Consider the following 13,553-nt stretch of genomic DNA (forward strand, 5'->3'; position numbering starts at 1 on the left):
GTCTGTCATCTTCTGACCTCTGGGTCTCTATGTCCTTGTCTTTCTCCCTCGTCCTTACCCATCCACTGTACACCTCTCACTTCATGTGCCCTGAATGTGGCCTGGTCCTTGTATTCATCCCCTCCCATGAGCACACTGGCTTCTCCAACCTTCCTCCACGTTTCACGTCCATCTAGTGATGCAGAAATGCGTTTTTTGGGTGTATTTGCTCTGTGCCTGCTTCTCTTTTCATAGAGGGGGTTATTTGTTCTTCATTTTTAAAGCAGGTGAATTAAATGCTTTACATTTCTCCTGCGACCAATGCTAAGTTGCTTTTTCGCTCTTCGTGACCATTGATTCTATCCTGCCATGTGCCAGTAGCCCTGACAGGAAGAGATGGTCTTCAACCTCCTGTCAGTGCACACAAATTAGATGATGCCTGGCCAGTCCCCCAGCCCTAGTTCCACCCCACCCAGCCCTCCAGGATGGCTCTGCAGCAAAGATTAAGTCTCATAGCTCCTATGATTTTATGATAATTAAAATGATATGGGCTTCCCTGGTGGCGCAGAGGTTAAAGCATCTGCCTGCAATGTGGGAGACCTGGGTTCGATCCCTGGGTCGGGAAGATCCCCTGGAGAAGGAAATGGCAACCCACTCCAGTATTCTTGCCTGGAGAATCCCACGGACAGAGGAGCTTGGTGGGCTACACCAAGCTACAGTCCACAGGTTGCAAAGAGTCGGACACGACTGAGCGAATAATTGAATTCACTTTTCTTTGTCTTCTCCCACAAATTTCTTTTGTGTGCCTCGGGGTGGTTCACTGATCCTTCCATCACTCTCTCCAGCTTTACTTCCTTAAGAAGGAAAAATGGAAAAGTGGAGCCTGTTCCATCATCTGGGTGGAAGCTTTCTGTCCGGTGACTCTCACGAGGACCCGCCCCCAGCCCCGCAAAGGGGGGATCTGCCTCACCACCTGTAGACTTGTTTTTCTCCTTCCACTGAAGACCTCCGGTTGCAGCTCAGTGTTCCTGCCTCTTTGAGAGGCTGCAGGGAGATTTTCTTCATAAACCTAAGAGCTGACAGAATTAAGAAAATCTTGGTTTACCTTTTCACTGTGGGAATCCCCATGCCCCGCTTCCTCTCTTTGCTTTTTCTCTGGGACTGTTGTATTCTCCCATTACATATCCCATTGCTGTGATTCACTGTCTTCTCTTTCTTTGCAGGTTCTGCATGCAGAAATGTGTTAGTCTGGTGCCTGGAGTCACACTGGATTTGATAGAAAAGTAAGTCAGATTTTTAAGCTATTGTGGCTTCTGGTGTGAAGGGAGTCTCCATTTTTCACTCTTGGTTCTCAGAAGTACTTCCTGTCAGCACAGATGTTTCCCTTTCGTGTGTTCTTTTGTTCTCTGATTAAGGCCTAGTTTGTGATTGTTACATAGGACAAGCTAAATTTGGGGCCATATTAAAAGGAAAAGACTATAACCAGAATCCTTTTGAACATTTAAAAATACTCACGACACTGAACCAAAGCAAAAACATATATATCGTTACACATACAGACCAGTCAGTGCACATAGAGATCACTCTGCTCCTCAACTGCAATCAATAGTCAGATCATAGCTTAGCATCTTCCCCACGTTCCTCAACTTTCCCTTTTACCTTCTGCAACCTTCCATTCTCCTCACTCAGGGAGGATATAAACCCAGTGTGACATTCTATCTAAGGCAGGTGTGGTAGTCCCGGCAGGAGGGGTCCTTCATGATGTGCAGTGGTTGCTTGGCCTCTCCTTGTCCTCCCAGGTCCTGGGGCCAGCTTGTCTGCTCCTGTCATGAGCCTCTTTGGGTCAGTACACCATCTCAGAGCTGTAAACTTGACCTGCATTTTATGTTTGTTTGTGTGTTCATTTCATTCATCCCAATTCACCTAGGTAGTTCCTAACGCTTCTTCTCTGAACCCCATTTCTTCTAGAATTAACATACAGACTGTTCCCTAAGTCTTGATATACAGAATCGTGTGGTAAAGCAGAAAGGCCTGATTTTAATTATTAACCTCAGGTAGAAAAAGCAAATCTTCTAGGTTTCTCTCCTGGAAGACAACTTGCCTATGTGTCAGGGGAAATGCACAAGAATATTATGCCTGAATGCCCACCGCAAGTGCACTGTGGAGTCGATGACATGCGTTCCCCACGGGAGAATACAGTGTGGTGGCTGCACTTGCATCAACAGGGAGCGGCCTTTCGTTAAGAGACTGACATGACACCCACCATGGGCTGCAGAACCATGCATAACTCTCTGTGTGTGAGTACATATCAACAAGACATGAAATAAAATATTTGCACTCCACTCTGGGTAGGAAAGTGGAATTTGGAGCAAGAAGCAGGGAGGAGCAATGTTAAGGAACTGTTTTTCCATCTCGTTTAATTTTTTTTATAAGAATATAGATATGTAAAATATAGGTACAAATAAATTGAAAAGAAAGAACCAACAAAATATAATGAGGATACCTGCAAACAATTCATTGAGTATAATTCTTTTCATTAAATTTTGGATAAATGTCTAAGGAAATCATGTGACTGGTCACTGCATCTGTTTACTTCAAGATGCTTTTGTCCACAAGCAAAATGGGGTATTGTGACAAGAAAGAATTAGTGTGACATTGATCACTGCCAGCAGGACAAACAGGAAGGCCTGTGGTCCTTCTGCTTAGAGTGGGTCTTGGTTTCCACTGACCCACAGTTGAGGAGATTTCAAAGCCATTGCTGGAAAGGCAGTGCTGGCCGAGGCTGGGCGCAGGGAGGTGCTGATAGATGGGCACTGCAGACTCGGGGGGAAGCAGCGGGACTTGAGGTTGGGACTGATACCAGCAGCAGAGTGGTGTTTGGGGCGCTGGCTGTGCTGGCTCAGTCAGAGCAGGGAGCACAGACCTCATGACACAAATACTTGTGTCATGTTCACAAGGATCAGGGAGGGTTCAGGCCTGGCTCTCTCCGCCCCCAGTGTGTAATACAGAGTGCACCCATGCTTCTTTTCAAAGTCCTGCTGCTCTGGGCAGATGCAGCTGCTGGTTTTCTCCACATCGGAGCTCTGGTGCGTTGAGGGTTACATGGTGGGGAGAGCGCGTTGGTGGTCTCGTGTCCCCATTCCCGTCTTTGCTGGGTGGCCCGTGCTCCAGGGCTCAGTGCAGCCAGGAAGCAGGGGGCTAGGTGGCTGGGTGCTGAGTGCTCTGTTAACCGGCCTCCATGATCGCCCCGTCCTGGTTACACTCACACAACTCACTTCTAGAGACAGGACTCGGCCCCTCCTCTCAGGGGAACTGCTCCTCCCTCTTCTAATCCAGCTTCACCTCCAATAAGGACTGAAACCGAGAAAACCATTTACAAGTGCTAGGCAAACAAGGCAGCCATTGAGAAACAAGCATCACATGGAGAGAAGCTGAAAAATAAGGAAGGGTTGGACCGGCCTGCTCATCCGGCCTGTTTGGTCCAGTTCCCTGGCGAGATTTCAGAGTTTGGAAGCTGTCCTGTTAGCACTCGTTCACCAGCGCCGCTGCACTCTGTCTGTGGGTCTGTACTTTCCCCCCATTTCTGAGTGCCAGAGCCTCCATCACCTGTATGTACCACAGATCACCATAGACATGTAATTCTCAGACAAACCATTAAAACTGTGATTAAGTTACCTTCTTTCCTAGCGAAGTGACTTCTGCTGGCCCGTTCAGACAGTTCTGAAGAGGAATCTGGCATTTGGTTTGCTTCAGCTTCCTCAGTGGCACTCCCACCTGGTGGTGTCAGGCCAGCCTGGTGGCCAGGTGTCTGGACGTCTCTCTGTGGTCTTTCCTGTACACAGGCCCTCGCTCTTCCAGACTTTGGTGTCTGAACAGCCAGCTCTCATCCCGTCACGTTCTCAGACTTAAAGTGTGCATAGCACTTGACACCCTAAGCATGATCCACAGGAGAAAAAAATTGACAAATTGAACTTCATCAAAGTTTAAAATGTTTACTCTCTGGAAGACACTGCTAAGAGAGAGAAAAGACAAGCTGCAGACTTGGGGGGAAATATTTGCAAATCACATAGCTGACAAAGGACTTATATCCAGAATATATGAAGATATCTCAAAACTCACTAAAACAAAAAAAAAATGGACAAGAGACATTTTACTGAAGAGGGTTTGAGGTTGGGGAGAAACCTTTACTCACAACTTAAACTGGCTAATGAGGATTGAAAAATAGAAGCAGACACCTCCTATATATGATAAGATTTTAATATTTTTTTATCAAGTGCAATTTTCGTAAATCACAACTTCAGAGTTTGTAGCCACCCGTGTTCCCAAAAAACACCCAGTGTTGACTCCACCCTCCCCAGTGCTGAGTGCCTTTCTCAGCTGGCGATTGTGACTTCTGGTGGCCCTTTGAAGGTTGGCTCACGGTGTCCTTTCTTCTGCGTCAACCCCTCTCCTGTCCCAGGCAGTGCTACAATGTTGGTGAAATGCTGAAAAATTGGGTGTCTGTGTGTTTTAATTTAAAAAGAAAAACATCATTAATAGCACTCTGCGTGGGAATGGGGGCAGGGAAAGGGGGTGGTGGAAGACTACAGACAGACAGACGTGGCCAGCCTCACCCTCAGGAGTCACACTCACTGGGCGCATACCTCTCACCCCTGCATTTGTCACCATGGCCCAGGGTGGATTGAGGAGCATGTGGTCGGCTCTGTGGGCGTCATCTCACCCCCACAAATACTTCTGTTCTCTCACCACTTTCCCGAAGCTGCACTGGGAATAATGGTTAATACTACTTTGCATTTCTGAAGCCATTGGATTTCTGATAAAGACTGGGGTGGGAGGGGGTGGTTCACGGAGAGAGTGTCTTTCATACACCAGCCCCAGCCACCATTGGGTGAATGCCACCACACAACTTTTGGAAAATTGTGTAAACAAGTCCAACAGTGCAGTTTAAAAAGAGATCATTCCCATACCAGATAAGTTTGCATTTTATAAAAGCTTGTTGTCCAGATTAATTGGGATAGGCTATGAGCATCCAAAATGAACCATACTTGCTTCCCAAATGGAACTTCATCTGAGTGGCTCATGATGGTGGTGACAAAAAGTGAGTAAGAATAAGATATTTTAGAAACCTCAGAACCTCTTTGTCATGAATAACTTTTCAAGGTACAATGGTTTGGGTCTGAGTCATTCTTCTTGGAATACAACTTAGCAAACATACAGTTCAGGTGAGACCCATACACATCATCATTTCCAATAGGAGGCGCTATATGGCTGCTCCCCTTGTAGCCTGGCCACAGTTAGGGTGAATGTGCGGGGTTGAATTATGTTTATTCTTTATGCCAGGACAAGCTACAGGCTTTAGTTACATGGCACTAGAAAAAAATCCAGATATATAGCCCCACAGGATTCCTGGCCACTACCACCATGAGATCTGTTTCTGAGTAGATATAAGTTCTTAATTTCTGTAGCTTTCTTCGAGAGATTTTCCATTTAAAATACTATTCTGGGGGCTTCCCTGGTGGCTCAGTGGTAAAGAATCCGCCTGCCAATACAGGAGACACAGGTTCAGTCCCTGATCTGGGAAGATCCCATGTGACTCGAAGAAATGAAGCCCGTGCGCCAAAACTATTAAGAAATGAAGCCCGTGCGCCGAAACTGTCAAGACATGAAGCCCGTGCGCCGAAACTGTCAAGACATGAAGCCCGTGCGCCGAAACTGTCAAGACATGAAGCCCGTGCGCCGGAACTGTCAAGACATGAAGCCCGTGCGCCGGAACTGTCAAGACATGAAGCCCGTGCGCCGGAACTGTCAAGACATGAAGCCCGTGCGCCGGAACTGTCAAGACATGAAGCCCGTGCGCCGGAACTGTCAAGACATGAAGCCCGTGCGCCGGAACTGTCAAGACATGAAGCTCGTGCGCCGGAACTGTTGAGCCAACGTGCCACAGTCACAACAGTCCTAGCACCTGGAGCCCGTGCTGTGCAACAAGAAGCCACTGCAGTGAGAAGCCCTTGCCCTGCAGCTAGAGAGTAGCCCCCATTTGCTGCAACTAGAGAAAAGCCCACACAGTAATGAAGACCTAGCTCAGCCATAAATAAAAAATTTTTAATGCTATTCTGTTGTTTTAATATTTAGATTTTCCCCCCAACTGTGCTTAGAGTCCATAAGAAGAAACATTTTTAGTAGGTGTGACCTTGAAGTTACAAGGTTAGAAAGAAACACAGCACATCTGTGTTCAGTAGTCTTCCAGACTGCCAAGGTCTCTGTACTCAGAGAACCTTCCTGGGGAAGATGTCTCATTATTTTCACCTATCATCATTTTCTGGAGACTTGCGGTCAAAATATGCAGCTCTTGGATGCAGCAGGCTCTCGGTGTCTGCATCTCTGGGGCTGTGTTTGGTCTCCACTCTATGTGCTGGGGCCACTTGGGGTTCTATCAGGATCATAACTCATTGTGATGTTTACCTGCCCGTGGATGAAGCAGGTTCGCACAGGAGCTGTCCTGTGCAGTGATTCCTCACTCGCTGTGCTGAGTATTTGCACCGCTGCTGCAGGCCAGGCTGTCCAAGCTGCTTTACCCTTTGCCTCCGTTTCATTTGCAGTGCCCTCCTTGGATGGCCATTCTCACCGTATCAAGCGCTCTTTGTCCAGTGGATGCCCATCCTCTGCACAAGCTCTTCTGCTTTTGGGACGAGGCCTGTGACTCACCTAAAGAGGTGCAAGGGACGTCCAACAGGGTGTCATGGGCACTTCTCCCTAAGAGGCTCACCGTTACTCCCAGCAAAAGCCACTGAGCTGGTGGAGCCTTTAGGGGATGAAGTGAGAACCGCACGAGGACTTCCAGTGCATCTCGTTTGTGCGTCTAGATTAATTGGCAGGATATAACTTGTGCTTAGTTACAATTATAGGATCAAACAGAAATTGGCTTTTTTTGCTCAATTCCTTGGTCCTGTTTCGTTTATTCTTTAGCAGCTCATTATTGCTAATGAAATCCTAAGCACTGTCAATTGGTCGGGGAGAGGACAAAACTCCATCAACAAGGAAGCACCTAAGAAGGCGTTGCTGTGGGGAGAGTGTTTCCTGCATGGAAGGTGGGATAAACCTGTGTTGGGGGCTCCTGGAGACACATCCGCAGAGGGTTGGGAGGGCTGCCACTGACATGTTGCTGGTTTCACGAGTGTCTTAAGGCATTTTGCATCCAGTGTGACTCTCTGGTTTCAGCTTACCACATGGAAATTCTTGAACTTGAGACCCTCTCCATCACCCCTAAATGTGAGGGTGACTCTGGTCACTGTGCCACCTGATTAGAGTGACAAGTCACAACACAGAGATGAAGCAAAACCAGAAGGACACTGGGTTGTGTTGTTGAGTTTTGTTTCCCTCCCTCAAGTTTAATGACCTGCAGAAAATAAGGATAATGTCCATCTAGTCTTCTGACCGCCCCTTTCCTTCCCCGGGTGGTGCTGGCTCTGAGTGTGTGAGGGATGGTCCTGACAGAGCTGGATGAGTAGCCATGCCGAGGCCTGGCGTGCGTGGACTGGGATGGCGGGCATGTGGCCTTAGCCCGCCAGCCTCACCTGCCACTCCTTCCCCTGCATGTGGCTCTGTGTATACCCTGGTCTCCAGGGCCACCTCTCCTTAGGACCGGAGCGGGCTCTTAATGTTGGCGTGAGCTGGAGAGGGAATCTTGCTCTGCACGCTGCAAGACTGGCGACACCATCCAAGGATCCCCGAGAGTTTCAGGGTCAGATGTGGGGTCTTGAAGGTGGCGCTAGGCTTCACCTGTATGACCTGCCTTTCCAGCCATCTTCCAGCACCTTCCGTGGCTGCCCCTAAACGGTCAGAAATGCAGCCCGATCCTGTCATCACCTTCTTCTTTGCCATCACTGGAGAAATTGATTGAAAAGTTTCACACTTCTGAATTGCTGTATGGTAATTCTTTGATAAATATGGTTTGTTTCAAACAGCTGCCTCTGTGCAGCAGCTCAGCATAAGGTTCCCCAGGATATCAGGGCTTAACCCCTTCCCAGCCTCGGCCACCTTTGTCAGATGTGCAAAATGTGTTGTTTAGAGTCTCAGCACCAAACCAGAGGAGGAGACATGGGTGGTGTGTGTGTATTATAATTATTTAGCAATCTTTAAAGCTAGGGAAGGAATTTGTTTTCTAATTAAGCTGCTGTGTCTGGAAGTAAATTATAGTGAACCTTCTCTGAGAAATCTCCCGATTTCTAATTATCTACACGAACCTAGCAGCCTGATGAATAGGCATGTTGCCACTGCAGTACATATTTATATTCTGAATCCTTTGAGAGACTGGCAATAAGATCCATGCTTGGAAATTAAGGGACATTTTTCAGCCCTGAAACAAAGTAATGAAACGCTTAAACAGTGCTAGAAATATTAGGGTACTCAGAAGGCTCTGGGGAATCAGAAAGATGAGGAAGCTATTCCATGAGGCTGTTAGTTAGTATTCTGATCACTGGAAGCACAGAGCACACCAAAAAATTATTCATAATTAACATCTATTGTGTAAACAGCATTTTTAAATAGCTAACAGTCCACTGTCTTGAATAAAATGAGTTGCTGTGTCCTGCTTCCTCAGAACCTTGAATAGCAGTTTAGCCCCTGTTTAGTCCATAAGCAGGGGCTGAAGATGAGTTTGGATTTGGGGCTTGATTTTCGCTTTGAAACCTCGAGCAATTTTTTTTTACTTAACTACGGTCTCCATCTTAAGAATCCTGGTCTCATGAGTCCTGCATATACAGTGAGGAAGAGGTCACAGGGGAGGAAGGAGAGGGTGGGACAAATTGGGAGATTAAGACTGACATACATACACTACTGTCTGTAAAACAGGTAGCTAGTGGGCACCTGCTGTAAAGCACAGGAAGCTCAGCTGGTGCTCTGTGATGACCTAGAGGGGTGGGATGATGCGGAGGGGGAGAGAGGGAGGGAGGTCCACAAGGGAGGGGATGTATGTATGCATATAACTAATTCACTTCACTGTACAGCAGAAACTAACACAACATTGTAATTATACTCCAGTTTAAAAAATACATGAATTATGGCTTGAGAATATAGGGTAACCCAACGATTCTTTAGTTGAGAGTTAAGAACAAGAATAGGTGATATTTATTGGTCACCTGCTGTGTACCAGGTACTGTGTGTTAAGGGCATTACATATATTCAGTCTGTTCATTCCTGGAGCCTTTCGAAGGAAGGTGCTATTATTGTCCACATTCCAAAGAGACTGAGGCTCTCGCGGCAGGCAACTAGCCAGCCCAGTGTCTGTGCAGGCCATGCTGGATGGTCTGTCCCAGCATTACAGCAGGAAGGGAAGCGGCATCCCATGGGGCTGGTGTGAGCAGAAGGACTCAGCCTGGTGGCAGCCCATGCCTGCCACCCAGGCTCAGTAGCTGTGATTAGAATTACTCCACTGTCAAGCCAGAACTGTACACATGTATTATGTTTGAAAGGAAAACTATCAAAAGATACAAGTCTTAATTCAAAAAGTACCTTTCTTTCCAACATAAATATATTGTATTGGCTGGTTGAAGGTGAAAATCAGTAATTCATTAACGCCTGCCAGTCACTGAGAAGATGAGTAATGATTCACTGGCAGCTAATTTGGAAATGAAGTGGGGAAAACAAATCCCCAAGAGACGGCACAAGGGGCGAGAATGTGAGTAATTGGCGGAAATGTGGAAACACTGTGAAGGAAGAGTCACAGGTCCTCCCAGCCCCGCGAGCAGGCGTCAGTCAGACATCGATCAGCCTGGCCTTGGAGCGCTGCCTCTGGGGTGAGTGGCTGGACTAGACCCGGCTTTTCTGCCTGTCGCTATGATCCTGCTCAGGCAGCAGGGGAAGGGGGGCTAATCCCCACACCCCATATGGTCCCCGTGGCCTGTGCTGATCAGCCAGCATGAAGGAGGCTTGTCTGGGAGGAGGTTGTAGATGAGCTGCCCAGGGAGCATGAGAGGTTCCCGGGACCTCCGTGGGGCACCTGCTAACCGCCCAGAGCGTCCATTTCCTTCTCTGTGGGACTGAATCCTGGCCTCTCGTCATCCAAACAAAGGCTGCAAAGCGCCGCTCAGGGCATTTCAGCATCTGTGGCGTTCATTTCATCTCCCGATGCCCTGGGCACCCTCCTGGTGTCCTGAGGAAAATGTGTCTGCGAGTCTGTAAAGAATGTGTCATCCCCAAGATCCGGGGATACAGATGGTGGTTGTGGGTGGCTTTTCTTAATGGAAGGCGGGCGTCAGGCGGTGAGAGGGGAAAGTCAGCGGGGGCGCAGCGTGTGCCTCCAGTCTCTCGGAGATTGGCCTTCCTTGTGGCAACTTTGTCTCCTGAGGCTTGTTGGTGCTCCAGAGACACTTATCACAGCAGGCCCGCGACGGAGGAGATGAGGCTGAGTCAGTGCCTCACCTCACTTCGGTCCCTACTGAAGCTTGCCCTGTCTCCCTCCTTTCTTGGGCTACTTGCCGACCTGTCTCCGAGAGCTTGTTCAGGTCCAGCTCTACACCACGGTCCTCTCCCTCACAGCCCGGCAGTGGGCTCTGTTTCATTGGGTGGAGAGGGAGGAGGCCAGCTGCACCAAGCAGTGGTCCCTAAGCCTGTCTCTCAACACAGGACTCGGAACCCTGCTGTCACCATGTTGGCACAGGCCTTGGCGCACCCCAAATGTCCAGCTGTCCCTATCAGTCCAGGGAGGGACTGTTGGCACCATCTCCGTTTCAGCCCCTGGAAACCACGATAAAAGGAGATTGAGTGACTTGTTCAATAAGTGGCGGAGCCGGCTCCTGCCTGCTTCGACCACCACACCCACTGGTGACTGCACCGGGTTTTCTTTCCAGAGACAACACTTGCCCACTCTGATCTGAGCACATCATCTGAACTAGAAGCCAATGAGTCACACATGAGATGCCTGCTTTTGAGAAGGGCATCTGAGATTCTGCTTCCCTGGTGGCTCAGCTGGTAAAGAACCTGCTTGCCAATACAGGAGATGCAAGAGACTCAGGTTCGATCCCTGGGTCAGGCAGGTCCCCTGGAGAAGGACATGGCAACCCACTCCAGTATTCTTGCCTGGAAAATTCCATGGACAGAGGAGCCTGGCGGGCTTTGGTCCATGGGATCACAAAGAGTCAGACCCAACTGAATGGGTGCCCACACATACACACACACATTCTGAGATTCCAGGCTTAAAAACACCCAGATATCTCTCTTGGGCTGCTCATTCATTGATTCAATGAAGGGTTGGTGTGTGGCCTTGCATTCTTATTGGGAGAAGGAAACATGAAAGCATAAATTAAAAAAACATGCAATTACAAAGGAAGCTATAACAGTGACTGGTGCTTCTCTGATTGAGCAGCTAAGAGGGGTGTCTGGAGAGTGGTCTACCTGGCCAGAAAGAGCCAGCCAGACGAAGTAGGGGGGAGAGTCCCAACCGGGAGCCAGTTGTGCTCCAGGTGCAGCCCTGGAATGGTATTCATCGGTCTCAGTTCAGTTCAGTCGCTCAGTCGTGTCTGACTCTTTGTGACCCCATGAACCGCAGCATGCCAGGCCTCACTGTCCATCGGTCTAGTATTTAAAATTAACACACTTAGTGGTTTCAAGGTGGCCTCTTAGGGTCTGACTCAATTCCCTGCATCACACAGGGGAACTGATCACTTAAAAGCTTGGTTGGTACCTTAATTGGAAGTGGAGCTAGACCATTTCCAATTGCAGTTGCTGGGTTGTGTGGGTATGCAGTGACATTTACTCTCCCACGCCATCCACAGGCAGGTGTTGGAGCACCGGCAGTGTGTAACATGCCAGGTGCTGGGGGGTTGATGATGTAAGACTAATAGTATATGAGATGATGTGTCCTCTAGAGCTTAGAAACTGACTGGGGAGCTCGGGTTCATATATGTAGAACCTTTAACAAGGAAGACCTGAGCTCTGTAGCCTGCAAGCCTCTTAGAGCTAAGAGATTGGACTGGATACTCAGTAAGAGGTTTACCTCCTCTCCTGTGTGGACAGTGTGTAGGGGGCAGTCAGTGAAGGCCTGTGAGTGGATAGCAGTCCAGAGAGGAAAGAGCCTCGGCAAGCTGGAGGTTCCAGGGCCAACTTAATGAAAGAGGACCCATGGGCTGGGCTTCACAGAGGAGGCAGTATTTGGTTCAGTGACGAGGAACACAGGCCATGCTTTGCTCTGTAAGTCTGTTAACCACAGCGTTCCACCAAAGAGGGTGGTGGTACAAAGCCTGGTGGACATCCTGTGTTTGTCAGACGGAGAATGGGTATAACTGGAAAGCCACAAGGTGGGCTGTCCCTGATCTTATCTGAAGAAGGTGATCAACTGGTCTTCTTGCAAGATCTTTAAGATTATTTCCTTGGATGATGTACCAGGTCAATTTGGTGTGCTGTGTGTGGTATCTTAGAGCTGTAATGCATTGCCTTTTACCACCAGAATAGCAGTCAGAATTCTGCTCCGGGTAGTAGGAGCCTGTTTAGATGTGACAGCAGCAACAATTGATCTCACCTGTGCACATTCTTCATGTCGGCACCATTCTTCTGCTTCAACAACGATGCATCTAATAATTAACCATAGATAGTAGAGCAAAACGATCAAAAAGTTTTCAGAAGTTCAGATCAATCATGATAATACTGTTACTAGAAATAATGAGAGCACAACTAAGAATTTGTTCATATAAGAAAACTTTAAGGTGGACCCAGTACTAGAATATAAAAAGGTCTTGACAGGCTGAGGAATGAAATGCAGATGATCAGAATTATGTATATAGATCTCACAGTAGTCACCAGAAATCACATGTACAAGTATGGGATTTGAAAAATCTGATATGGAAAAAGTCAGGATTTTAGTAAACTGAATTTAATTTGGGTCAGCTTCTCAAAATGACTGCTCAAAAACCAGAAAAATCTAGAGAAGGAAGGTGATAGACCCTGAAGGGACAAGGTGGGACGTGGAGTGGGCGGCCAGGTGAGAAGCACTTTAAGGAACTGGGACACTTAGCCTGGAGCAGAGAAGACTCTGGAATGACAGGTAACTGCTTTTGATAATGGAAAAGCCATGAGATTCAGGTAAATTATACATATCTGTTTGGTATCAAGAAGTGCCAGCGTCAGAGCTGCCTGGCAGGAGCTTCAGGGAAAGCAGTCTTGGTATCACGAAGAACTGCCCCGTGGTCAGAACCCCCAAGACAAGATGGGCAGTGGGAAGGGCACACCAGGTGGAGCGAAGGCTGTGAGGTGAGGTGAACCAGGAGGCGATGTGTAAGGCCCCTTGGACTGAGGCAGCAGTTTTTGTGATGCTGGGAAAAGCAAGAAACAGATGACTTCCAAGTGGGAAAAAAATCTACCTGTTTATTAGGGGAAAGAAAGGAAAAATGAAAGTTCACAAAAGTGAAAATGTGCTCCATGTAATTACTTAGGTTCTCATAAAATTATTGTGTTTATTATATTAAACTTAGGGGTTGACTGCATTTAGGCCAACATTTCTGATTTAATTTGTTTCAGAACTTGTAGGGATTTTGTTTTAATGGCAAACAAGTTGTTGTTTAGTCGCTAAGTTGTGTCCGACT

The 13,553-nt window shown here is 47.8% G+C and overlaps 1 protein-coding gene across 6 annotated transcripts in view; it reads left to right on the forward strand.

Moving 5' to 3' along the window:
- RPTOR (regulatory associated protein of MTOR complex 1) overlaps positions 1–13,553 on the forward strand; it is a 325,171-nt gene that overhangs the window by 195,370 nt on the left and 116,248 nt on the right. For all 6 annotated transcript variants that reach the window (XM_044938670.1, XM_006064164.3, XM_006064165.3 and 3 more), the window contains one exon: positions 1,203–1,262. In XM_044938670.1, coding sequence (XP_044794605.1) covers positions 1,203–1,262 — 60 coding nt within the window. The remainder of the gene's footprint in view (positions 1–1,202; positions 1,263–13,553) is intronic.

This window comes from Bubalus bubalis, chromosome 3 (genome assembly GCF_019923935.1).
Source record: "Bubalus bubalis isolate 160015118507 breed Murrah chromosome 3, NDDB_SH_1, whole genome shotgun sequence".
Classification (NCBI taxonomy): domain Eukaryota; kingdom Metazoa; phylum Chordata; class Mammalia; order Artiodactyla; family Bovidae; genus Bubalus; species Bubalus bubalis.